General features: G+C 38.6%; 1 protein-coding gene across 1 annotated transcript in view; it reads right to left on the bottom strand.

Moving 5' to 3' along the window:
* Nucleotides 1–26,037, bottom strand: part of INPP4B (inositol polyphosphate-4-phosphatase type II B) — a 284,394-nt gene that overhangs the window by 15,675 nt on the left and 242,682 nt on the right. The window contains exons 21-24 of the mRNA XM_026089466.1: nt 24,295–24,435; nt 21,702–21,799; nt 17,301–17,413; nt 12,523–12,677 (exon numbers count right to left, since the gene is read on the bottom strand). Coding sequence (XP_025945251.1) covers nt 12,523–12,677; nt 17,301–17,413; nt 21,702–21,799; nt 24,295–24,435 — 507 coding nt within the window. The remainder of the gene's footprint in view (nt 1–12,522; nt 12,678–17,300; nt 17,414–21,701; nt 21,800–24,294; nt 24,436–26,037) is intronic.

The raw sequence follows: 26,037 nt of genomic DNA, 5'->3' as shown, positions 1-26,037 counted from the left end.
TTCATCTGGGAATTAAACTTAAATTGAGACTGAAATTAGTTTTGTTATCCCTATTGTGCTGCACAGAGGAAGATTCTTTGTGACAACAGGGAGAATGATTGCCTTTGGGACTGAAAACAGAATTTGAGATGCCTCTGTCACAAAAAAAATCAGCTAAGACTAAGATGCCTTTCTGGACTACTATGCTATGTGTTTGTTCAGCATCTTCTTACCCGTGAATACCTTCTTCTGATTTGAAAAATGCTAATACTCTCAAGTTTCAATATCCTCCCTGAAACACCAAGAACAATACCTATATCGCATTACAATATACAGAAAGTGACTGAATTTTCCAGCACTTCTGCTTCAGTAAAATCTTCATCTACAAGTAAGTATTTTCACCTGAAGATAGTAAAGTTACAGGGAAATGCAGACATGAAGGTCTGAAGTCTTCTAATGAGGTTTTAATTGCCAGTCAAAGAATGTGAAACAGTCAGAAATCATGGTGATACAGAAAAAGTTCTCTAAAAACTCTTGTACGTGCCTTGTAGAAATATTTTTAAGTATGTAAACTATTTTTGAAAATTCATTTCATTAAGTCACATAATAAAGCAACATGTGACAAAGCAAAATGTACCACTTCCTATATTTTCACATTTTCTTTGAATTATGTATGGGAATGTTGTTATATGGCTATACCATACAGACCACCATACTTAGGAAGCCAAAGTTTACTGTACACAATGTTGCCTCATTAAAGCACTAGCAAAAGATGATTTCAGCTCTCTTTAACCAGAAAAATAACCAAGTTTTAGTCTACCAGAGCTACAAATTATAGCCTTGCTCATGAAAAAATACTATTTCCACAGAGCAACATAAGCATGAAGCATGAGGCCATATCCATATTAAGAGTTTCATGAAAAAAATGTATTTTTTTCTTCATAAATAGCAAAAGGAAGCAAGTTGCAATGAGAATGCAAGAGAGTATCCTATGCAATGAAACAAGGGCATAATTGGGGAAAAAATAATCTTACAGAAATAAAACGAATACTCATCTATGAGACAGCACCTCTCGGGCTACTTCTGTTGCACAACGAGGGGAAAAATAAACAGCACAGCAGCAGTCTTACATGTACTAGCTCACTTACAGGATGAATTCAAGTAGCATCTTCATGTGGCAAACTATGTTAGCTTGTGTTAACAGAAATGTCAAATTATATTTAAAGCAACTGCCTACAAATTTGCCAAGAATGCCATTGTAGCAAAAAAATTCTTACAGAGAAAGAGGGCATAGGGAACAACTTTCTCCTCTGGGCAGCAACACAGTAATAATGCAAGATAAGACTTTCTGTAGTATTATGTTGAGGGAGGACTATCTGCCAACACTCGCCTAGTGCACACACCAGTGCCCAGGAGGTAAAGAGGCTTCAACCACGCAGCCAGCACCCTGGTCTCCTTATATCAGCATGAACCCAAGTAACAAAAGGAGTGGAGAAAACAGTAATCAATGTGTAGAGTAGTGAAGGTCAGTAAGGGAATGAACCTAATAAACATTTCTACCGCACATTTGAGGACAGCAACATGACTTTGCAGCTCTGTGAAAGTAAGCCAGCCAGAGAAGAGGCTTCCGATTAAGAAGTATAAATGAATTCAMTTTCCAATAAAGGAAAGGTCTCTGTGGTCATGAGTAAATGTCTTGACATCCCTTTACCAACTTTCTCCAGGTGAAATGTGAAAAAGATACAAGTGCATTTCCTTTATCTCACCCTTTGCCTGTCATTTATAAACATTTTGAGTCAAGAATGTCTGACAGAAAATGGTGTTCGTATATTTGCTCAAATCTCAGCTCTTGGCCAGGGCATCCTACTTTTACTATATTTAACTAGCAATTAAATGAAAGACATTTAGTACATATGCAGCTTAGCATGTTAGTATTATCAAAACAGACTCTTCTAGACTTCCAGAATCAGTTCATGTGGCCTTTAGAACGAGATATTATCTTAATTGTTTGTCTTTTAAAGTTGTGATGCTATTCTCTCTCATCATTTCAAAACCAACTAATAACATTTTTGACAGGGTCCCAGTTAGCCATTTTTATTACCTTTTCTAAGGCATTCAGTATAACAGCTATTTTATTTCATGAAATAGACTTAGGAAGAAAATCATGCCGGTTGTGGTTCAGCTAAGTGAACTAAAACAAACAGTACTAAACAGGTTGATTCTTATTTCCTGGCTGAAATGTGCAACTAATGAAATCCCACAACAGCCTACTGTGGACCCTCCCATCTTCTGTCACAACAACACAAGGTAATTTGCTGGAACTTCCTCAGCAAACCTTTCTGTTGCTGATTACTTTGTATTCTGTAGATGCTTCACTGTCAACAGTCATGAATGATTATAAAGGGATTTAAATAAAAATCAACAACTTTGGAGCAGTGATTTTTGCAAAATGCATATGAAACAAAACACTATTTTGACAGGAATGATACGTTTTCATCAAACCTGCCAGTTCAGACAAGAAATAAATCAGACAATCCTAGAACAAGATCTTTCTTATAAATATATCCATATATTAAGGAGATTGCTCCTTAATTCATTTTTTGAAGAATTGAAACAAGTTCCTCCTATCTGACAATGCTGAATGTTACCTGAGGAGGATCTGTGGCTGATTTTTTTTTTTTTTTTAAAGCAAGCTTTAGCTCACTGACCTGCTAATAATAATAGTCAGCTGATGCCCTTTGAGTCTCTCTTCCTGTAGAAACAAAGCTTACATGATTGTGCTTGGTGTGAGGGGAAGGACAATGCATCTGTGTATCCCAGCAATCTTTGGGCATGCTGACCGAGTTCAGCTAAATCTCAATGAGGGATAAGAATCTCAGAGATTATTGTGTTCTCACCAGTTTTAGGAAATAGGCAGCCAAGGTGAGGAGAGACACTGTAAAAGGAGAAGGCTGTAGCATGAGTTTGAAGTTTAGATATCAGAAAACCTACATGATGAATGAGTGGAGCGGGAATAGAAGGAGCCTCCTCTATTCTAACTAGGAGGCTGGGTCCTATACCCAAAATATTTCATCCCATGACAGACACTACAGGGAGCAGCAGTTTCCTTCCCAGCTTCTGATCTCCCTGGCCTGTGGGACTCTGAGTGTGGCTGACAGCTCTCGTCTGCCTGGGATCCAAGGACCCTGCACAGGTAGAAACTCTGTCCCGGCACCTTCCTGGGGCACTGGGGGTGTCTCCAGTTGGAGAGAAAAGCCAAGTGCAAGCCCTCACTGCTGGAAGAAGATGAAAACAAGTGGCAACATCCTGGCTGGGGAGAAAGGATGAGATGGCAGAAAAGTAAGCTCAAAGCGGAGCACGAAATACAGCACTGCAGATGCACACCAGYGCCCAGTGATTTGGGCATCAAGTATATTCAGAATCACAATACTACTACACATTCACTAAACCCCAGATTGTAGAAACTATTTTAGCTATATACTGTAGGAGTCAACTCCGGAGTGATTGGGCTGTGAGTTTTGGGAAGACTTCACCTTTCCTTCGCATTAACTTCCTTATAAACACATACTCCCTGTTCCTACAGATTATAATCGATACTCAGGGTATTAAGAATGCAAGTTCCCAAAACAACCTCCTGAGTTCATCTCTGAGTGCTCCAGAGAACAGGACAGCAATATAACGCTGCTGGCTCTCTTACTGCCACCTAGAGACAACATCATGGAAGTAGGAAATCTACAATAATAATTGTCCACATGGGAACTCCCTTCGTTACACTAGGGCAAAACAGCTGCTAGGACTCCTACTGCAAGGAAACTCTAAGAAACTTGTTGCTGCTAGGTATGGTGCAATAATCCCGTGAGTGTCTTCCAGTAGTTGCTGTAATGATGAGGACACATCTAAGAAACCACTGCTAAAACTCATCATGAATACACTGAGCAATGCTGCTGTTAAAGGAGTTTTCAAAAACGTCGTACCAAGGTGGTAACGCAGGAGAGAAAGGAACGGGGAAACCCTGGGTGGGAAGAGAAAGTAGAGCTCAGAAGAGCCAATTGAAGGAGAAAAAAAAAAAGGCAGAAAGCTTACAGATGGAAGAAATTTGGAACAAGGATGCTAGATGAGAAGAATAGGATGATTACTTGAGTGGAGGCTACTCCTGGAGAAGAAACTAAGTTAGATGAAGGGATTTAGGCTAAAATGAGAGCAAAAATAGACCTAAAACATTTCCCTATGATCTGTGTTGTCTATATAAGCCAACTAGAGCTGTAGCCTGACACTGCATCATCTTTCTCCTAAAGAAATCACAGAATCACAGAATGGTTGAGGTTGGAAGGGACCTCTGGAGAYCGTCTAGTCCAACCCCCCTGCTCAAGCAGGGTCACCTASAGCACGTTGCACAGGATCACATCCAGAATCTTCTATTACAAAGCAACCTTTTCAGAACAACTACTAGTCATTACTCTTCTGTATTACCTTTTCTGTACTGTGTACTTCTCCACAGCTTGTACACGGCTGGGACCACAGGGAGGAAGTTACTAGTTCTCCCTGCCCATGTTACATCATGCTGAGAATAATACAGTTTTGGAGACAGATAAATTCTTGCAGAGACTGAAACCATGATAATTTTAACCGGATACTGCATGCTATCACTATCCACTTATTCTTCTTATTTCCTGCTCCTTTCTTATCTGAATTTTATGCTTGGCAGTGCTGCTTTTCATGAGAGCTTTAGCTGTGCATGGTCAAAGCCAGGATAATTCAGCTGTGGCTCATGGAGTTTTAACAGATAATAAATATTCATGCAGGACTTTTCCTACCCACTTTCTCAGAGAAATCTTAATGGAAGTGAAATATAATAGAAAGAAACCTAGTATTACTCATTCTGGCAAGTAAAATGCATCTAATTTTGAATTGCAAGTAAGACTGAATCTTTTGTGGAAGTTCTGAATAAGCGATGGTATAGAGCTAAAGTACCATATACGAAAAAGGCAATTAATGAAGTCTTCCACAGATAATTAGAAGGATCTTAAAAATGAACATGAAACAGTATTTCAAGCCAATCTGACTGGTAATGTGTTGGATTTGCCTAATCATGGCAGATGAAGTCCAGGAAAACTATGGTCTGTAATAGAAAAATCTCATATAAAAGGGCTTTTTTAGAAGTGCAAATAGTGTAAGTGCTTTCCTTTTCCTTTTTGAATTAATCAAGATACAGTATTTAAATTCACTGTTGTACTAACAAATGATGCATCTTTTAAGATTTAGACACAGATTGTGGTAAAAAATGAGAAAGCAAATTCATTGAGTAAGTTGTTGGGTTTTTTTGTTTGTTTTTACACTGAAAACTGAATGATCACAGTGTTCACCTGGTAATTAATTATCTACCTCTTTCACTGCTTATACTGAATAATTAAAACATTCAGGAAGAGGGAAGGCATAGTTCAATTCCCCACATTCTCATTTGGGTCACAATATGGCAGTACCACAATTTACCAGCAAGTGTGGATATTAAAYGGGCTAGGTAACACATCATTTACCATGTTAATACATCAATATCTCGGGGGGGGGGGGAGTAAAAATCAGAGCAGAACAACTAGGGTTGAGTTTTTGATCAGAATTCCATGAAACACTTCTTCCAAGGAGAACTAGATATCATACACGTGCTCAGTCAAGTGGCAAGAACTCCCTTCAGCAGGAAGATCACAGGGAATCAATTTTTTTTTCTCATTGCCACAAAGCTAAAAACTATACAGCCTGGCCAAACATTTTATTTTTCAATGGAAAAGGAACCTTATTTTCTCTAAGACACTGTGAATATGTTTTACAGGTCAGTAGTTAAAAATCTACCTTCAGGTTCCCAGTCTTCCTGAAGTACGAACCCATATTCCCTGCATAATCAACAAAGGAGAAGCAGGTGCATTTCAAGGACTCCCCACCTAACTCTGCTGTCAAAATTTAAAGACAAAATGCATTGCTTATGGTACTACCTTCCTTCCATGGACTGACAGGAAATTTTAGCACTTATTTTAGAAATACTAGTTGACTACATGCTGAATATTTAAGTGCTTCAGTGAGGTGGCCTACATCCATCTTTAGATATTCCTTGTAAAGAGGGGTAAAGGTTTTTATTGTTTTTCTTTGAACACTCCCTTTCCCCACAGTGATTAACCCAAGAATATTACTATAAGTGACATGTGAAGGACTAGGCAATGCTTTCCATTAAGATTCTACTTTTGACTGTTCACTTATTTTGAGTGGTTAAAACTCAAACCTATAATGTAATTTAAAGAAAAAAAAACACAAAAAAAAACAAAACAAAAGCAAAACAGCAGTTCCTGGGCTATTACTAGCACCTCCACATTGAACAGCAGGATTTGATATTATTCACCAAGGTAATAAAGGTATGAGAGATCTAACTATTGCCAAAGCCTGCTCCTGCAAGGATCTCAAATCACTTCTTCCTAACAGAGACTTGTTAAAATTCAGCAGTTGTGCACTTTGAGGATTCAATCTAGGTTAAACATCATCCAGGTCAAGGGGCCAGGCAAGACTTCTCCTTGGCAGATGACGACTGCTGCAATATGAAGCAGAGGAGATGAGGCAGGCAACAGTCTCCGTTGTTTTCTCAATGCGGTTACTGATGCCAGTGCCTGGGCTCTGAAGGAGGGGAGAAGGGCAAAGGCAGCCACACGCACCACAGAGGAGTGAGGAGCAACCAGAGGGAAATATTCAAGCAGTAGTCTGGTGAAAATGAGGAAGCACTATGAGAAGGTTCCCAAGCTCAGCATGGGGACTGTGATCTAATCTTGATCAGAAGGAAGCCTGAAATTAGGTCTGCAAAGAAGCTGAAGCAGCGAGGTATGGGAGAAATGAAACTTCTGTAACAGTTAGAGAACATTCTCCTACAAAATGCAGACTTGGACATCTGACCCTGATCTATGAAACACAGACAAAATGTGTGACACTATATTATAAAACAACCATCAGTTTCACTTACTTGATTTGCCCATGCAGAAATCTGAACCCCACTGATGACCTGCCTGAGCCTATTATGGTGCGAATGATTAGGTGTGTTTGGGTTTGGGGTTTTTTAAAGTCTTAAAAAAAAGAAAAGAAAAGAAAAGAAAATTGCTTTAAAAACATATTATAAAAATGAAGTTTGTGAAATCAAGCACATATATTAGAAAACCCTAGAATTAACACAGCCCGTTTGAGCTACCATTTTGTCTGTAATGGTTATCTGCAATTTTCCTCCTCCTTCCAGAAGGATGCTCAAAAATAAACCTTCACTCTAAAAGAAGCCCAACAAGGAGTCAATTGCACTGATTCTTATTACATGTCATTACCATCTCTTCCCCTCATTTTCTTTTCTTTCTTCTGTCAGATGCAATGCATACTTGCTATTAAAAAATAGTAATTTGTTTTTGGAAAACAAAATTGATGGTTATCTGATTACACCAAATTGGACCTTGCTGTTACTTCCTGCGAAGTCCCTTTCAATAGATTAGGTAATGTAGATCCTTTTGCCTGAAGTTTGTACCTCAAAAAATAAATGTTACATTTCTAAAGAAATGTATAATCAGAGAAAAATGTCCCTTTAAAGTGGTGTTTACCCTGAGCTAAGGCCCTTGGGAAAAAAAGATGGSGAAGGTCAGGTTTGAGGAGCACACGTGTGTGTGACTCCTGTGTGACTTCCCAAGCACACTGCATCTGTGATCGCAAGCTCGCAGCGGCAGAGTGAAACCTGGGAGAGGACAGAAAGGAAAAGAAAGATTTGCAAATGGAGCTTGTGCCTCTCCTCCTGTCACTTTGCTCCTGCTTCCTAGTCCGTGTAGCAATTATGACACCGGGCTGTTTGTCATAGGACCCTTCATCGACCCTTCCAAGTCCAGGGTCTCTCCACGCCTGGATCTATGAATTCTGTCCAGATCATCTGGAAGGCCATGATTAAAAAGAGCTTTTACAGCTTTCCTTCCTTCTAAACGCAAACATTTTTGAATGAATATATTATATTGGTGATCCTTAAGAAACGATGCCCTCAAACAGGGGTGATTTGCTTTGTAATCGGGCCATTAAAAGCCTGTACCTTGTTGCCCACACCATTCATTCTTTGCACTTGTGCTTCAGTCATCTTTTTGATAGGCAATTTATCCGAAATATCCTTGACCGGTATTTCAAATGAAAACACCATGCCCTGTGTTGAATCGAATTTTGTATTCACTGTCTGAAACGCTTTACAGGTATTGTGTCCTGCTAAGAATGATGATAGGGCTGAAAGCCTAGAGGCTTCGCTGTATACAGTGGATTTGTTCCTCTGTTTGTTTGTTTTTGCTTTTAAAGCTTTACTGGAAACATGCTCAAAATACAGGCGATTCTCAGGTTACTCTATGAGGCCTCCACAAAATGGGCCCTATCACTGAAACCCAGTCAATAAAAAACYAAAATTTAACACGCTCAAACAAGAAAATCAAAGGAATTTTACATAATCGTCTCATAACATGCTGCCTCCCAGGGTCCAACCTTCCTTAAGCAGGGGCCAATTCTAACGAAGCTATGTAGAATCATGTAAGAGATACTGCAGTGAATTCAGATAAATCAGTTTTGTCTCTGCTGTCTCTCGGAATATAGTTGATACTGAATGACAAGAAATATTCACCTGTTGGTGATGAGGAAAATAAGAAAAGAAGACTGCATCATTTGAACATGGCAGCAACATTAGAAATATGATTTTAGCATGATGTGAATTGCAAGCACATGACATGGAAGGAACAATACATTGATTCTCCTCATTCTGCACTACCCATGTCACTAAGATCAATGGAAGTCACAGACCTATGCTATAATATGTAGAATTATTTATGGAATGAACACTCCTGTTTGTGCATACACCTCAGTTAAAGCAACATAATGCCTAGAGTTATACCCAGGAGACAAAACCATATTTTACATATTTGTAAGCAATAAAGCTTGAATTCCTATCATCATTCACCACATTTTTCATAAGCTAGAAAAGCAACTAATGGAAGGATTTTTGCAGAGTGGGTTTTCTGTTGTTGTTGTTTTCAGTGGGAAGGGGGAAGGCTTCTAAAGAAGTGATAAACATCATACAGTTTAATCACTACAAGGGACTAATTCTGCTTGCGAACTAATCCATTAAATAAAAGCTACTGGGAGTATTTCCCAGAATGATGCCATGCAATGTACACAAGAGCTGAACAAAAACTGAAACATGTGAAATTGCCTCTGGCATGCTCGAAATTCAAAGGCATATGGGGACATCAGTGAAGTCAGAAAGCAGTAGCATGCAGACGTCCAGCATCAACACCAAACCTCTCCTGGCAGCAAGAAAGCACAAACCCATTAGTATGCGCCTCCCTTTTACAACGGCTGCCGAGGCTGTGTTAGCACTGGCAGGAAAAAAGAAGCTTTAAAGCTAAGGCACCTTTTAATTTTCACTTCTCAAAATCATGGCATTTCCAATAAAGGCTGCTTTTGAACCTCCATTTACTTTTACAACTCACTTTGTTTCACAGCGCTTTCTATCTCCCACTGCTAACTCTTGAAAGAAGCCCTTCCAAGATTAATTCGGTCTGTTAGGATTCTGGATGTTAAAATGGAATTTTTCTTGTCTACTCTTTCTTTTGAAAGGCTTAGAAGTGATTTGTAGCAATCATCATAAAGGGATTCGATTGACAGAGTTTAACAAAGTGATCTAGAGAAGATAAATCAGGGGAAAATGCTCCAACTGTAAATTGAAAGGTGATCAAAGTTTTTCCTCTGCTCTTAAAACAAAATAATTTTTTAGAAGCAAAAACCATTTTAAAAGCTTCTAGAAGCAGTTAATGAAAAGCTTAGAAATGCACAGCCTAACACTTTAAATAATACTCTGCGATAGTAATCAAACATGAAGAAAGGATAAATGGGCAAGCATCACAACCAGTAACAAACAACTCCCCTGCCCTTATTCAGACAAACCTCAAAAACATAGCTGCCAAATGTTCCGCAAACGAAATGAAAGAGATATAGTTAAAAGGTCACAATATTCCTTCCTGTGAAAAATATGGCTTTTTTCTCCTCTATTTGCCTGGCTCTGCTTTCCTTTCCAGTTTGCTCTCCCAGATTGCTTTTCCCTGCARTTTGCCTTCTTCATCTGCCCCCAACAAGAGACCCTGGTTGGAGGGTCCCTGCTGCACCTGTCAGCGCGAAGAGGGCAAAACACAGAGAAAAGCCTCGGCTGCCTCACGGACCATGCCAGGGTCACCTCTGGTAACACATGGGCAGGGGGAAGGAAGAAAACCGTCCCTGCTGAACGTCAGTAACACCAAAGATACAAAAACAAATACGAAAATAATGTTGACCAAGCCTGAAGACACCTCTTAAAAACGTTCTTCTAGAAGTTCAGATAGATCAGACTGGCTAACCAACTCTCAATATCAGTAGTACACTTAAGTACTACATATCCCCGTTTGACATATTTACTCTATTCTTAAGTTTAGGGCTTTAATTCACCAGCTCATGAGAAGAAATAAGTTTGCTGCCCTCCTTTAAACCTCCAGTGGTGTGTACAATGCAACACAGATAGGCACTAGCATAGGCAAAAGATTTATTTATTTATTATCCTGATGGCACAGGTGAATTTTGGATGTTATAGCCACTGCTTGCAGGGTCCTTGCTTTAAATCCCAGGCAATTTTAACACTCAAGTCAAAATAATTCACTTTCACTCAGCATAGCAGCTACTTCAGTTGAAGGTTATTTCAAATATATTTACAGGATATTAACAGGATAAAGGTTTTCTCTATTCACAACTACAGCAAAACCATAACATTGACATTTTTGCAATGTTGCTCCAACCTTAGATACCTATCTGCTCATTTATTTCGTAAGTGTTCCCCAGATTTGCTGGGCTTTTCTCTCTTCTTTTGTGACTCCAATTTAGTGTTACCTGCAAATATGACTAATGTGTTAATCATCTCAGCCTTCAGATCAATTACGTGATAAAAAAGCACTCAAAGTCCCTTACATTTTAGTCTGCAAAAATCTACTACACTTCTTGACTAACAAGTCAATTTGTAAAAATATCAGGGTCTTTTTTTCTTTTTTTTTTTTTTAATTAGGTTTATATCTGTGAAACTTTTCCACTTCAGTGTTATTCTACATAGCAATGTATTTTATATAATTAATTTACTTGTAGCTGGTAACTTACTGTAAGTTGCGAACTCTCATTTATTGGAGACGTAAAAGAAAAAAACATTTGAAATGCCAACACAAATGGGACTTAACACAGAAAACTCAGACATCTTTCATTAATGATAAAACATGTAGTTATGAAAGACTGCACACGAGAGTCATTCGCTCACTGAAATACTGCAGGGACTAAGGGATTTATGCAAGCTAATGATATATACAAAACAATTCCACCTCAGTTTAACACATCGCACTACGCTATCAACTTTCAAAGCAACTATGCTTCTAACCCATCACAGTCCTCTGCTCAATTGTTCTTTGTAAAATTAACTTTTTTTTCTTTAGAATATCTATCTTTGCCTAAAGACAAATGGACTCTACATGTGTGATACCTACAGATTAATCAAGACATTAAACACCTAACCTGAGAATATTAAATGTTAAGGTCAAGAAAGATACGATTTAGCTATTTCTTTGAAGACTGACCAGAATTTTTTGTCAGTCTTGCAGTGACTTTTGTTATATATTATTTAAATGATGCAGAAGCATTTTTTTAAAAAAAATTATCAAACATACAATGCAGTACTCATTAAAGCCAATAATGAAAGAGTTTATTTAGAGAAGATAGCACCTGCATTCATGATCAAAAATTGTTTGCTCAATTTTTTTCATTCACCAAAGATTCAGATAATCAAAAATCTTTACACCTTTTAATTACACATTCCTGATTACTTCAGTTTCAATTTCTGCATAGCTGTAATTTCGAATGAAATGTAAATAATGTTTTTAAACTGAAGATTTTATCAAATATTAGGGCAACCACCATGACTCCAAACCTGCTTGGTGGTTTCTTTTATTTTTAATAAGATGAGCTAATGAGAATTGCCAACTATACCAAATGTTTATTCTGCTTTTGCAATGTTTGTTTAAATTTTATAGAAACGTTTTAATGAGCAGTTAAGCCATTCAAAAACATTTTTAAAAAAGAAAATACATATATATATTTTTTTATGTAGTCAAGGAATGTGGACTTAAATTAAAACTGTAAGCCTTATGAAAACCTAGGAAATTGTTAAAATAACTGCTATTTACCATGATCAAATTCTACAGTTAGTGACATGGCTTTTTAATGCAGTTTCACATATAAATTTCAGCAGCTATTCATTAATGATGAAACACGCACTATAAAGACCTTGCACACAAAAGTGAATCACTAGCTGGCACACTGCAGTGGCCAGGTCTCTGCTAAGTCAAGACTGGGGCCTATCGCATTTGCAACTGGCTGTAGGCATTTCTGTCCTGTAGTTCCTCGTTTAGTTCAGAAAGCACAGGACATGGCATAATMTCCAAGCACACGTACCTCCTCATGCAATCCAGCGCCCGAATAAAGAAGTCCTTATGAAGCTGATGCTCGTCCCTCAAGATGGAGCACTGCTCGAGCGTCACTGACATGGATGTCCTGTCTTTGGCACTTTTACAGCAGGTGAAACGGATCCCATTCAGTTTGCGGCAAATCTGTAACACAGGCAGAAGTCAAAGGATTGCTCTTTCCATGCCTTGTCTTCTCTACACACTAGTAGACTGTGAAAATCCCACAGTTTTACAATTACTGAGGATGTCTACAGAGATGTCTACACTTCCTCAAGAAAATAATTGCTATTAAAACACAGGAATTCAGACCAGAATCATTAGGCTGCTGACACGTGAGTCTTCGCAGTTAAATCAGTTACTAGCTCTGCCATGCGATTTTTGTATTTAAGGATTATGCCCATGCTGGCCTGACACAGTAGTACCAGAAGACTACAGTCACTAATCTATAGCCCCTTTCACCCAAATTACACATCTTAAAAGCAGATCTTAAGGGTTTTAATTAGCAAGACAAACCCGATGTGCACGTTTTATACCTGGACTTCTGAGGAACAGGTTCTGTATGAGGTCAGGGGACCAAGCGGTCTGGGCAGGACACAGAAGTGGTTTGCAAGGGACGGCCCTGTTCTGTGCCCCACAGAAGGGCTCACATTTTTTTTCCCCAAGTAAAGCAAGAAATTGACAGGGGACCAAACAAAAAACCCCACTACTGTTCTTAGTCCTAAGCATGTTAAGCATGTCAGTACAATGTCTGCACTTACTACTACTTACCAAACTACAGCATCCAATTTCCTAAACATGAAAAAGTATTTGTGCTAGCCTAGAATTTAAAATGTAAAGTTCAATAATTTTTTCCTCACTTTGTGACAAACACCTTTTTCAATTAAAGCTTAACTGTCTGAACACCTAACAAATGTCGAAAAATGAAGAAAAACTTTGAAAAGTCTGTGCTAACCCCACAGAGAGGTAATTCCTCATGAGCATATGGATTCAGACACATCTATGTATTGAATTTACACGTGTGCCTTATTTTCAACAGCTAAACTGTTCAGTGTGAGCCAGAACAACTGACACTTAACACACATGGATGCCATGGAATACCTATTTTCCTTGAACGTTTTGACAAAATTACATATAAGGGAACTGGTAATTATCTTGGATGGGTCATGGCCTCTGACAGAGTAGGGGGTGACTAAATCCCAAATCCCAGCTAGTAACATACAAATAAAGTGCCGACTAGTAAGAATCAGCTTTGAACTGAGCAGCACTCTAGGCACAACAAGCAAATGACCATACCCACAGGCTGGAGGGCTTATTTTGCATTTAAATTCAGTACAAATGGCTCAATCATTTTTAAGTGGATTAAATGGAATACAAACTGTTAAATTAAATAAACAAATTTTAAAATCCTTAGCTTCTGATTTAAGGAGAAATCTAGGTCAATCCGATAAGGCTGGCTCAGATAAATCCTCAGAATAACTCAGTTCAATAAGGAAGCAGCAGTTAAACAAAGTAAATAATTAAAATGGGCAAACACAGTGATCAGGTGCTCAAGAAATCTAATAAGGGACAATACCAAATCTATGGCAATATCAGAATACACAGCTGACAATAATTCTCCAGCTTGAATTTTATCCTCAATTTGCTCACCTCATCCCCCAAATATATTGAAGATATAGGGGAAAAGAGTTGGACAAAACATTTGTTAGAAGCTTAGAAAGTCTCTCATATGAAGAGAGATTTAAATAATTAGGATTGTGATTAAGTTTAAAGAGGGCGTGATAGACACATATAAAACAACAAAGAATAAAACAAGGACAAGTCAATACTCTGATCATTTCTCTTGATATGAGACATTAGATCAAGGGTCCAGCTTAGGAAATAAAAATATAACAGAAAAAAAGCTCATGAAATGAAATATTTTTTACACACTACATAGTTAAAGGGATCCACAGACATCACATGCAGCACCATGAGATAACACCAAATTCAGGATTTTAATAGGATTCTAAAAGGGATCAGATAGTTTTATTGATAATGATGATATCTGTAACTGTCTTAGATAACATAGAAGAGAGATGCTCTCTTGGGCTTTACTGCCTATTACTGCTGTCCCATTATATTTAGAATAAGAAATGTTTATGATATTATTTTGCAATGGGTGACTTTTTAAACACAGATATATTCTCACAGTCCCATTACAACAGTGACTACACATAGGTGTGCATACCTATGCACATCCATGTATATGTGCATCCATGCATATGTACTGCAATAACACAGTGATACCCTGGGAATCATGCCTTTCAAATATATAAAAATAACATAATATAGCAGTATGCATCTCAAAGGGTCCAGAAATACTTATTTCAGAAGTTCAGCTTGAAGTAAGGTAACGAAAGAGAAATTCAATATAGTGAAGGAAAAAATTGAAATAGTTATATGTCAAAAGAACAATTTTTATCCATGAAATTTCAGAAAAGCTGAATGGATGGTAGATGACAACTTGCTATATCCAAAGATTAAGTAAGTTCTGTCATATTCTTTGCAGCTTATTTTACAATATCCTATATTGATTTATCTTTTACTTCTTTGCAAAGCAATGTTTCATAGTAATTGCAGAACTGGTACTGTGGAAGAAAGCTTGTATTTTTACCCACAACAGATTTATACTACAACAGCATGTGATAATATTTATTAACCAAAGTGCAAACTGGTATTAATAATATACAACATACATAATAATTGTAAAAGTGTTATTAATACAAAGACTCTTCTTTGTAATATGACATAATTAATATTTTCTTGTCGCAGTGTTAATGAAAAGCTATACAAAATTTTATTACTATTTTGTGTCCAATATTTATTCACCTGGAAGGGCATATGCATTTGAAAATTCCCCAAAATAAAAAGGTCTTACATTTCAATTTCTGTAGATACCAAAGGCCCAAATCTCTGCTTAAATAAATGGGCATAATTCCAGAGAGGCAGCAAAGGTAGTTTTCTAGAACCAAGGCAATTACCTTGTTGAATTTCACATTCCTGAAAAGCTAGAGCTCTTTGAACATCTGTATATTTTTATGTATATATGCAATGACACAGAACTGGGAAATAAAAAGGAATAATGTGAATACAGCAAAGTAAATGTTATGCATTAATAAACYTTTTTTATCTCTTCTCTGTGTCTGAATTTTTGCCCATTGCATATCTAGCTGATTTGGTGTTGCAGTGACTGCCTTCAGAGCAGCTGTCATGGTGACACTGGCTAGAGAAAAGCAAACAACGGCAATTTACTAAAAGCTGTTGTACTGCTGATATTAGACACTTATTTACAAAAAGTAAGTAATTTAATTACATAAAATTGTAAGAGTCAAATGTGGCAATATTAAACAAAAGCCAGAACAAGTGATCATTTCTTGCATTACGCCCTGGGGCTTTATGGACGCTAAATAGCACAAAGAGGTGTTTTGAGTAACCAAAGTGTACGTTGCCACAGAACAGATTTGCAGTCAGACAAACAGTTAAACACTAACTGAACACTGCACAGTGTCTCTCATACGAGTTGACATCTCTATAGCTGTGCGTGATTTTCTAAGGAACTGATTCTGTCCCCACGGGCATGAACAGACTCCTGTAACTAACTGCAGAGTCGGTTAATTGAAACACACCCACAACAACGAAACCACCCGGTCCAAGCCTCATTGAGGCCAGTGCAAAATCCTGCACCTGGGGCAGGATAAGCCCCCGCAGCAGCCCGGCCGGGCTGACCGGCTGCGCAGAGGCAGCGGTGGAGCAGGCAGCGCCCCACACGCAGCAGCCGCCGGGGCTGCACCACCGGCGGGTCAAGGGCAGCGGTCGCTCCCTTGTAACCGGCCCCGGTGAGGCTGCGGCTGGAGCTCCGTGCCCAGCGGTCAGCCCTCGGTACCGGAGGGGGGTCGGCAAACCGGAGCGAGCCTGGCGGAGGGGCAGCGGCAGGGCTGGGCGCAGGCGCCTGCCACGCGCAGCAGAAGCGCTGGGAGCTCGCTCCCTTGTGCCGGGAGAAGGGGAGGCTGCCAGGCACCTGCTTGGCAGCAGGTCGGGGAGGAGGCACACAGACTACTTGCAAGCGTGCAGCAGAAGGGCGAGAAAAGCAACGGCTGCAGCTTGCAGCCAGGGAAATAAAAGGAATTAAATTGGATGTAAGGAGAAAAATAAATCCCAGCAAGGGTGACTATGCAGTGGAGCAGGCTGCCCAGAGAGGTCGTGCAACCTCCATCCGTGGGGCTACTCAATACTCAAMTGGACACGGCCCTGAGCAACATGATGTAGTGTTGAAGCAGCCCTTGCTGGAGCAGGGAGTGGGACCAGACGACTGCCAGCRGTCCCTTCCAACCTAAATCCTTGCATGCTAATTCTGCGAGTCCCACAAACTCTTCCTTACAATACTTTGCCTCAAAAAATTCCTCTGTCAGGTTCCCAAGGCATTCCGCACTGAGGTCACATCAACAAAGCACAGGGAAGCCATCTCTTTCTTAATTCTGGCCAGTTCTTACCAGTTAGGCAAATGAGAAAATGACAATATTTGTAATTTAAATGTAGGAAGAAGGGAGATATTCAGTGGGATAAACAGGCCATCAGAATGGCAAGGTTAGCAAGCCATTTCAGAGTATATATTTACTTTTATCATTGAGCTTTCCAAACACATCCTTAAAAATCTATTGCACTTATAACACCAAAAGGCATGTGAAAATTAACAGATCATGTGGAAGTATTTAAAATAAGGGAGCTTACCGTTGCAGCCAGCCACATGATTTCTACATTCTTCCTCTTTTTGGCCTGGATATTTTGATGGAGGTTTTCTAGTAATCCCTTTAAGTCATTTTGTTCTTGAAAATGTGGTAGGCCTGAAAAGAAGAAAACACTTGATGAGGAGGTTGTGCAGACTAAAGGATTTCCTTGTTAAAGGGCTGCTCTATTATTTAGAGCCTCATTTGGGAACACAGGATAGAAAGCACTGGCTTATATAGGGATTAAGCAAATTTTCTGTCTGAGTATAGGGCTTTTCTCCCTAAGGACTCCCCAAGGAAAATACTAGGTGTCATCTTTTAAATGGAGGGCAAAAATAAAAATTTTGTTCTAGCTCTGTTCATCAACTATTATAGACATTTATTGGAAGTGAGTAGAGAAATACTTGACTGTATAAAGAGCTGTTTTGATGGAATGATTTTTTTATTTTGCGGTCAAAATATTTTSCTTTCTTTTCAAAAGGAAACATCTCACTCCTCTTTTAAAACAATGTTTTAGTTCATAAAATAACATAAATTTACAGAAGGGCTAAACAACACTAAACACCCCCCAGAAATCTACAAAGGATACTGCTCAGTCTGAAATGAAATGGGCTTTTAATTTTGAATTATAAAATAATTTCAGGTTTACTCAAAATACAAAGTACCCTACCTGCCCTGGGTTTGGCAGGTAAGCTGAAGTTTTATTGATCATACACATACAAGAGCAATTTAGGCAATTTAACTGGCTCTTCTGTTTTGCGTATACATAGGAGGGTTTTGTTTTTAGTATTATCTCTATTGTCATTAATACTGAAAATCAGTAGAAACAATCAAAATCAGTCTTTCAGAATGATTTCTTCTTACAATAGTGAAGTAAAAACAAATTTATTAATAGTTATCTCACACAGAAAAAAATCTTGGAACCAACTGAAGCTAAATTAAACCAAATCTATTAAAGCATCCTTTTTCTACAAATTGGCTAATTGAATTATTTTTTCTACAGTGAGAAAAAGTATGATGCTTCATCCAAAGAACCAAACAAATAGTTTAAGAATAATATGATCTAAGAATTGTGTTCAGCTCAGAAAGTAAAAATTAAACAACTACTGCAATGCCAGCCAAAAAAATTCTCTTAATCTGATCACAGCTAGAATGATAGAATTTTTTTTAATCTACAGACTTTCATCTGTTATCTCTAATGAATGCTCTAACTTCCCTTAACCATGATTCATAGTGAGAAGTAATTTAAAAATACACAAAAAACTATACTGAAAAGTCTAAATTGACTCACCCATATGGTATATCGTACTGCCAAAAAAAATACAGAAAAGTCACTTAAAAACTAGCTACGTAATAATTTTGATGAAGACTTTTATCTGCATATTATAATTCCTGATTATATAATTAGATAATGCAGACCACATAAAAATATATCATAACCTGTAGGGCTATTATACTTATCCTGTGTCTGTTTCTTTAAAACATAGCATACGATGAGTACTCTTAAAAGCTGCTTCCAGATTATGAGAATGTACCAACAGGTAAACATTTTACTGCTTCAAAGYAGTTTTTCTTCAGTTCACAAGAGAAAAATCCATCATTTCCGAGAGAGATGATTTCAGCATAGGTAAAGCAAGATTCTCTTAATATATAATATTGCCAAAATAAGTTGCATCTTGACTGGCTGTGACTGCTTAAATTGCTTGTATCACAAAGCAGCATTAAACTGTCAGATCATTCTCATAGATTAATATAAGGGGAAGAAGCCTGGCAGTACAGAACAGACTCGTAGACTTTGTGTTGATGCACTGCTACCTGCGTTATGATCCTAAAGAAGAAAAATCTGTATTTGCTTGCAGGCTTTTGAAATCTTGCACGCATCCCTCTTCTCATGTGGGACAACACCTTGCAACACTGATGTTGCTGCAGTTGTTAGGTATCAAACTGGCAATACCAAAATCACTCGTGTTAATCTGAGTTTATGCTGTTAACTGCTTAAACCAAATTCTAAGCCATTCTGTATAATTACGTATGTATCACTAAACAGGTCGTACATTTTTGTATCCTTACTATGCTCACCTCTTCTGTAAAAGCAGTAATACTTTGGTGCCTAAAACAGAACAACATTTGGTCAACATTTTTGGTAGGAATCTTTCTCAGAACACACTGTTATTTATTGTTTTCAGAGTTTCCTGTTAGCAAGGAGTTAAAGAGATTGGGAAGCAGGTGAGTGAAAGAGTGCATATTCATCTACAATAAGGTGGAAAGCCAATGTCTGGCATATGCAGGTATATGTAATTAAAGAAGTTTAGTAATTAGAGAGTAATGCAAAGAAGGCTAGAACATTACAGATGCTGGAAATTAGAGAGGTGAGGGAAAGGCTAATAGCAAAGGTAGTAATATCTGTACGGGAGCGGGAAGCCTGAGTCTTTGCAATGGCACTCATGAATGACACAGCAGGCGAGCGAGGCTGCCTAAGGATGGTGTACGCAACAGCTTGGCCACCAGGGCTGCGTGTCTTCATAAATCCTATCTGGCTTTACGAGCACTATTTGCAACTAATAGCTTTGTGAACTGGRTCATCCGTTCTGTGGCAGGGATTTGGCACTATGGGAGACTGTGGGGAAAGGTGCAACAAAGCCATCAAGGAGCTATCAACACTGAATGGCTCATGCTTGGCTCAAAGCGCAGGGCTGCTGCCAGCTTGGCTCTTGCCCTGGATGGAGGTTTCTCTTCCTAAGGATTTTTGCAGAGAGYGGGGGAAGGAGTCAAAGTCCTTTCAAGGTGTTCAGCCAGGGGAGACCTTCGCTTTTCTCCACCTTTGTACATGATCAAAGTCGCTATGGGGAGGGTGTAGGAGAGCACTGGTTTAAAAGGCATATTCCTCCAAGCCAGAAGCATGACTCTATAATGGCACAGAGCAACCAGAAAGTGCAACAGAAGCAGAAGGTGCTTTGTGTTCTGTAAAAATTTGGACAAAAAACAGGGACTCAGTTCTCAGAGGACAAGAAAATGCAAGAAGGCATTAATAACCAGGGAGAGACGCAATGAGCTAGACAAGCTTTGTTCTCCAAAGTCTGTACAGCCTGGAAGCAGTCCAGGAAGTCTGTACAGCTCCCTAATAATCCTTCTGGGGCAGGCAGTAAAAGGTTAGTTTCTGTTAATGAAAAGGAGCAAATGCGATCTGCATGAGAATTTTTGCTTTTACAAAATCAGGTCCATCTACGAGATGGCAGATCTACCTTAGACCTAATACCAGATGAGGTTACTTTTTCAGGATGCTTTCTTGGCAGGATTTCCCCTAAATTAATTAGCAACTTCTTGTAAGCATTTTTCTGTAGAAATATCTGAAGATATGTATTAGAGATGTGGGTGGATGGATGGGCATACTGCCCACCCCTCAGGAATAGCACTTTCACTTCTGTTGATACCATTAACAAATGAAATTCATCCTGATATAAAAGATAAGCATATACAAATAATACAGTGATACATTAGATAGAACTACAAGTGCATGTAAGAGATAATTCACAAAAACAGAAAGCATTTTAATGAGTAAGAAAGAAGTTTTTTATGTTTATATATTTAAAGTGCAGTTCCTAAGGTGTTCTGTAACAGAACACAAGCTTTGAATAAGATTTTAACCAGCAGTATTCACCATGAGGAGTCATGAGTGTGTCCTGCAAAATGAGAGATCTTTAGATTCTAAGACAGTTACCCAAAGGGAAGGGATAGAGACCTAAGTCCAAGCTATTTAAAACTAAACTGTACACTTGGGAATATAATTCAGACCATAAAATTGCTTTAACAGGATTAGATGAAGCAAAGGGTCTTTTTAATGTTTGCTTTAAACCACAAAAGAAACAGAACAGTATGTTTATGATACCAAACTTCTATAAAACTTGCATATAGGGACTATTCTAATGGAACCGTGCTATTAACAATAGTGACATTATGATGTGGCTCACTGCTGGTATTTGTATCTGCAGATTTCTCAGTGGTTTGCCATACCTTAATACATGCTAAAAAATAAGAGYGGAGGGAATGACTGAAGCTGCTGCAAATTCCCATGGAGTATTTCTGTACAAATACAGTGAGCACAGACTATCTTCTAGTACAGATCTGAATTATTAAAAAGCATATTACATTAATAATTTAAAAGAGCTATTTGGTTCATCATTACTGCATTTCCCTCTCCCTGGCCCCTCTGCTATGGCCTTGGTCCTGCAGCCACTACTGACTTCAGCAGGGCTGCGTACAGGCACAAATTGCTTAACTTTTTGGAACAACTGATGGGATTGAGGCCTAAATCTAAAAGCTATATTGTGCTAATATGAATTTCTTACGATCTTTTGTCTACCAAACCTTTTTAAAGCCATTTGGATATTATTTATTTTATACTCACAATCAGGAGGCATTTTTTCTGTAAACAGCTTGTAATATTCTTTCAGAAGTTCAAAGTTTTCCTGGTTAACATTTTCCTGCAAAGTGGTATCTCCGAACCTAAAAAAGCACAGAAAAGTGACAAAAAACCCTAAAACACAAAGCCAAACTATCCTTCAGAATACTTTCTTTGCACAAATGAAGTACTCTGTGTTGAATGTATAAGATTTTATCAAATATACAGTTACAAATCTCTCATGTGCTTTGGAGCTAATATTTGGGAATAAAGTAATCACCCATGGATACTTCTTCCAAAAAAAAGTATGAACAAAGTAATCTCTTTGCAGACAACCATTCAGTAAAGCACAAATCCTGTTTCCCTTTACAAATCCTGAACAAGAACAAGGGGTTTCTGTGGCAATTTCAAATGCCACCATGGGCAGAGAACACCAACTCCTACATCTCTTACCTCTGCTGTTGCTCAGCTATATTAGTTTCTGCCAGAGTCAGTAGATGATACTGAAGTCACACAAGATGGAAGAGCTACAAGTATGAGGAAGAAAACTTGCTGGTGAACTATTTTCTGCCACAGGAGCACTCTGGTCTGAGAACATTAGCCACAAATAGTCAAACTGATTACCTCCCTGGGCCCTTCCGACCTTCCGACCCTGTACTGCTCCTGAACTGTTAGTTTTCTCTGTTTCCTGTGTCTGAAACTGATGAGAAAACTGTTTTGTCTGTTGTTGAGCAGCGATTTCCCCACCAAGCTCCACGCAGTTGCAACCTGCAGGCTGGGTGGTTTCAGCTGGCTGCAGCACGCAGACATTGGCAGTCGCCCTGTCGTGCTGCAGCTCAGCTCGGGGGCTGTTCTGGGGTCTCTTTCAGCAGTCGGCTTTGCTGGGCAACACATTGCCCAAGTCCTCATCATCCTGCTCCTCACAGAAAACCCAGGCATCAGGATGCCATTACAGTTCTCCAAGAACTGGCTATAGCTACACAGGCAAATGTCTCTCTCTCCAAGACCAAAATTTCTACAACAGTGTAGAAAGTCTCACACAGGCTACAGCAAAATCTTCTGGTACTTCTGCTATGACAGATATGGAAGACAGGAATGTCCTCTGGGCAGTTAGGGCCAAATTTTTACGGCTTATCTTTAGATTAGCCTTGACAAGAAGAAACAGAAGACAGAGAAGGAAATGGAGGAGCACAGAAATAGACGTGGACAGGTAAGTGAGAAATTCAGGTAGACAAAAGGGGAAACAAATCAGAAGATACTAAATGTGCTGCTACAGCATGTAGAAGAGGATCAAGTACTTAAGTAGGCCAGAAAGGGAAAAGACTTGGCTATTTCCTCAGTAGCTATTGCTGCCCTGCTACATGAGGGTATTTATTTTAAATCACATATATTCTCAGCTGCGGTTTACTGAAAATAGAGATGTTTGGATCTATTAAAGTAACATATTTTAGCAATTTATCACAAAGCATTATTTCCATTCTCATGTTCATTCTCCTACAAATGATACCTTTTACCAAAAAGTATGTGCAGTGTTTCCAATCTCAGACAAATATGAAGCTCTAACCTTCAGGAGTCAAATAATATCATCACTCACAACCATGAAAAGTCTCCCATAAACATCTACAAAACTACCTGATGACATCCCTTAGAAGTCCTCCTTAAGAGCTGCCTTTTGCCCAGCTGTCTACAAAGAACAGCAAGTCAAGTTCCTTTTGTGTTTACATTCTTGCCTACCCTTCAGGTTCACGTTTTCTCACTGTCTCCCTGTATTTCCCCACCTACACTTAGATTGATTTTGGTTTTGGGGTTGTACAGAATGCAGTCCAAAGGCGTGTATTATGTCTCTTAGATGCGCTGTTGCTAAAACCGGTAAACAAATGTGGTTGCCTTATTGTAGATGTCAGCCTTGCAATTTTAGCATTGCACAAACTTGATTATTTAACATGACCCACAGATGCCCTTTCAGGAGAGAAAATTAATAGTGTGATGAATCTTTGACTAAAATTGTACTGGTTAATTAATTAGCTTCAAGTAATCTTTTCAGAGGACTAAAATTTACACCTTGGAATTTTAACATCAGCCTTCATGTTTCTACAAAGACATTACTAACATATTCCATATTATTAACTATCCCTCTTCAACCCTGTAAAATAAAACATAAAGCTGAGAAAAATATGTTCTCTTTATGGTCTGTGACTTGTCTGGCATCTTCAGCTCCACCTCTGAGATAATAAGAATTTGTAATTTTCAACCTCGTGTTTCAAAGGGCCAAAATTCTGCACACTAATAAATGTCTATCTATGTGAACTATAAACCCATTTCATATGTGTATCCAAGGAAAACTTGGTCTTCACTGTTTGAAATAAAGTCCTGCATATATTGTATCTTTATTTGGCCTTTTCCAATATTTTGCATTATTTCATAGCTTGTGCTTACTTCCTTTAATTCATTTTTAAATACATACCAAGTGAACCTGAAATGGTCCAAGGGCGTACAATAAAAAAAAAGATTGCTTTGTAATCCTGTGAGAGATATCCTGTGCTAGCACAGCATCCTCAGATAGGAATTGAAACGAGTTTTTCTGAAGGTGTCGTCTTACCTCTCTGCAAGTGTTTGCTGTTCATTGATTCCAACATTAAAGAGTACTGGATACATGTGAAGTAGCTTTCCTTCTTTAATCTCTTGCGGCAGCAACTCAAACATCTTGGCTGGAAGCTGGACCTCTATAACATAATGTTCACTAGGGGAAAAAAAAAAAAGAATAGGAAGGAGGGGAATATTGATTGGTTTGCTTGAAATTACAACTTTCCTAGGTTATAGAGAATGTTTAGGCTTATAAATCGATTCCCTTTGCTCCCTTTAATTGTGCTAAACTGTAAAATGTGAAGATTCAGCTTGCTTGTTTTAAGAGTATAACAAATTTATATGGAAATAGGCAGGTATATATAATTATACTCTCTAGCTTAATACTGACTTCTTTATGAAAATAGGAATAAAAGTGAAAGCAGTTAAAAAAAAAAAGTCTTTTGCTTCTTTATCACACTGCCAAAATTACAGTGAGAACACCTCAACTCTTAAAATGCATTTTTTTTGAGGAATAAAACCATTTCCTTTCAAGAAGCCACAACTTGATCCTGTATCTGCTCTAAATACAATATGCATAATGGCCCACTCAGCAAAAATTCTGCATAAAATCCAGAACAAAATTCCCATTTTCTTCAGTAGCTGGATTTTTTCTGCATGGTTAGAAAGCATCACCAATGCCAACATTGATTCCATGAAGATAATAATTAAAGATACAAGCTCATTACACAAACATGAATCCTATTCTGGAAGTGATGTGATACAACAGTTTTGGTTTTAAGTTTGTGTTCATGGTCTGACTTTATGAAAAACACTATACTTATGCTGTCAGTCCAAATTTTGTTTACGTCCTTCATTGTGAAACCCTCAAGTTGAGTTTCACCTGTCTTCAAGGACTGATGCTTGACCCTACCTAACAGAAACAACAGCATGCTATTAACTGTCTTTCTATTATTAGAGCAATGAGTCTAATAAAAAAGAACAGATTAAGTGCAGACCCGTTTGCCTCCAGGATCCTGCATTTTAATTATTCAAAGAGGGCCAGCTGATAAAGGAGACTGAACTCTGCAGAGCACACTTACAGATTACCACCAAGAAGTATTACAGTGGCATAGGGAAGGAGGACCTATCATCTGCATACAGACACCAAGCTTAAGTCGTCACACACGGTGTGAATATACACTTAAGATGGAAAAGGATGGKTTTTTTGCTGTTTTGACTTCATCTAGTTATCTCTGTTTAAAGAATATAGTTTGCATCTATTAAAAAGATCTATCATAAAGTTCCTCCAACCCTTATTTTAATCAATCGTGTGTTTGCCAAAGAATTAAAATACAATCTGGCCTACCCACATGTAGAGTTTTGGGGAGAAAAGGCAGAAATCCTTGCGGAAGAACAGCAGTTCCTGCACTGGCTCTGACACCCAGGACAAGCTGGATTGCTGACTGTCATTGCCTGGGAGCAGGTGCGTGGAGAAACAGCTCGAGCTTAGGAGAGCTAGTGGTAGTGTTTGGACCTCTGTCCTGCCCATAGATCTGAGAACCGAAAAATTGGTCCAGTACAACAGAAGTGGGATGGAAATGCAATTACATCCATCTAGGACRACAGCATATTCCTTGGTTGGGGTTAAAACTGGTGAGTAATCTTAGAGCAAATGTCGGATGCTCTCTACTGAGGCATATCCAGTAGTTTTGAATGAAGGGTAAGGCAATGTGTCTCAGAGAAGGGGCAAAGGGGGGGAAAGAGGAAAGGGGGGGGA

This window comes from Apteryx rowi, unplaced genomic scaffold, assembly GCF_003343035.1.
Source record: "Apteryx rowi isolate R43461 unplaced genomic scaffold, aptRow1 scaffold_816, whole genome shotgun sequence".
Lineage (NCBI taxonomy): Eukaryota > Metazoa > Chordata > Aves > Apterygiformes > Apterygidae > Apteryx > Apteryx rowi.
The sequence above is the reverse complement of the archived record's forward strand: the minus strand, read 5'-3'. Positions and strand labels throughout refer to the sequence as shown.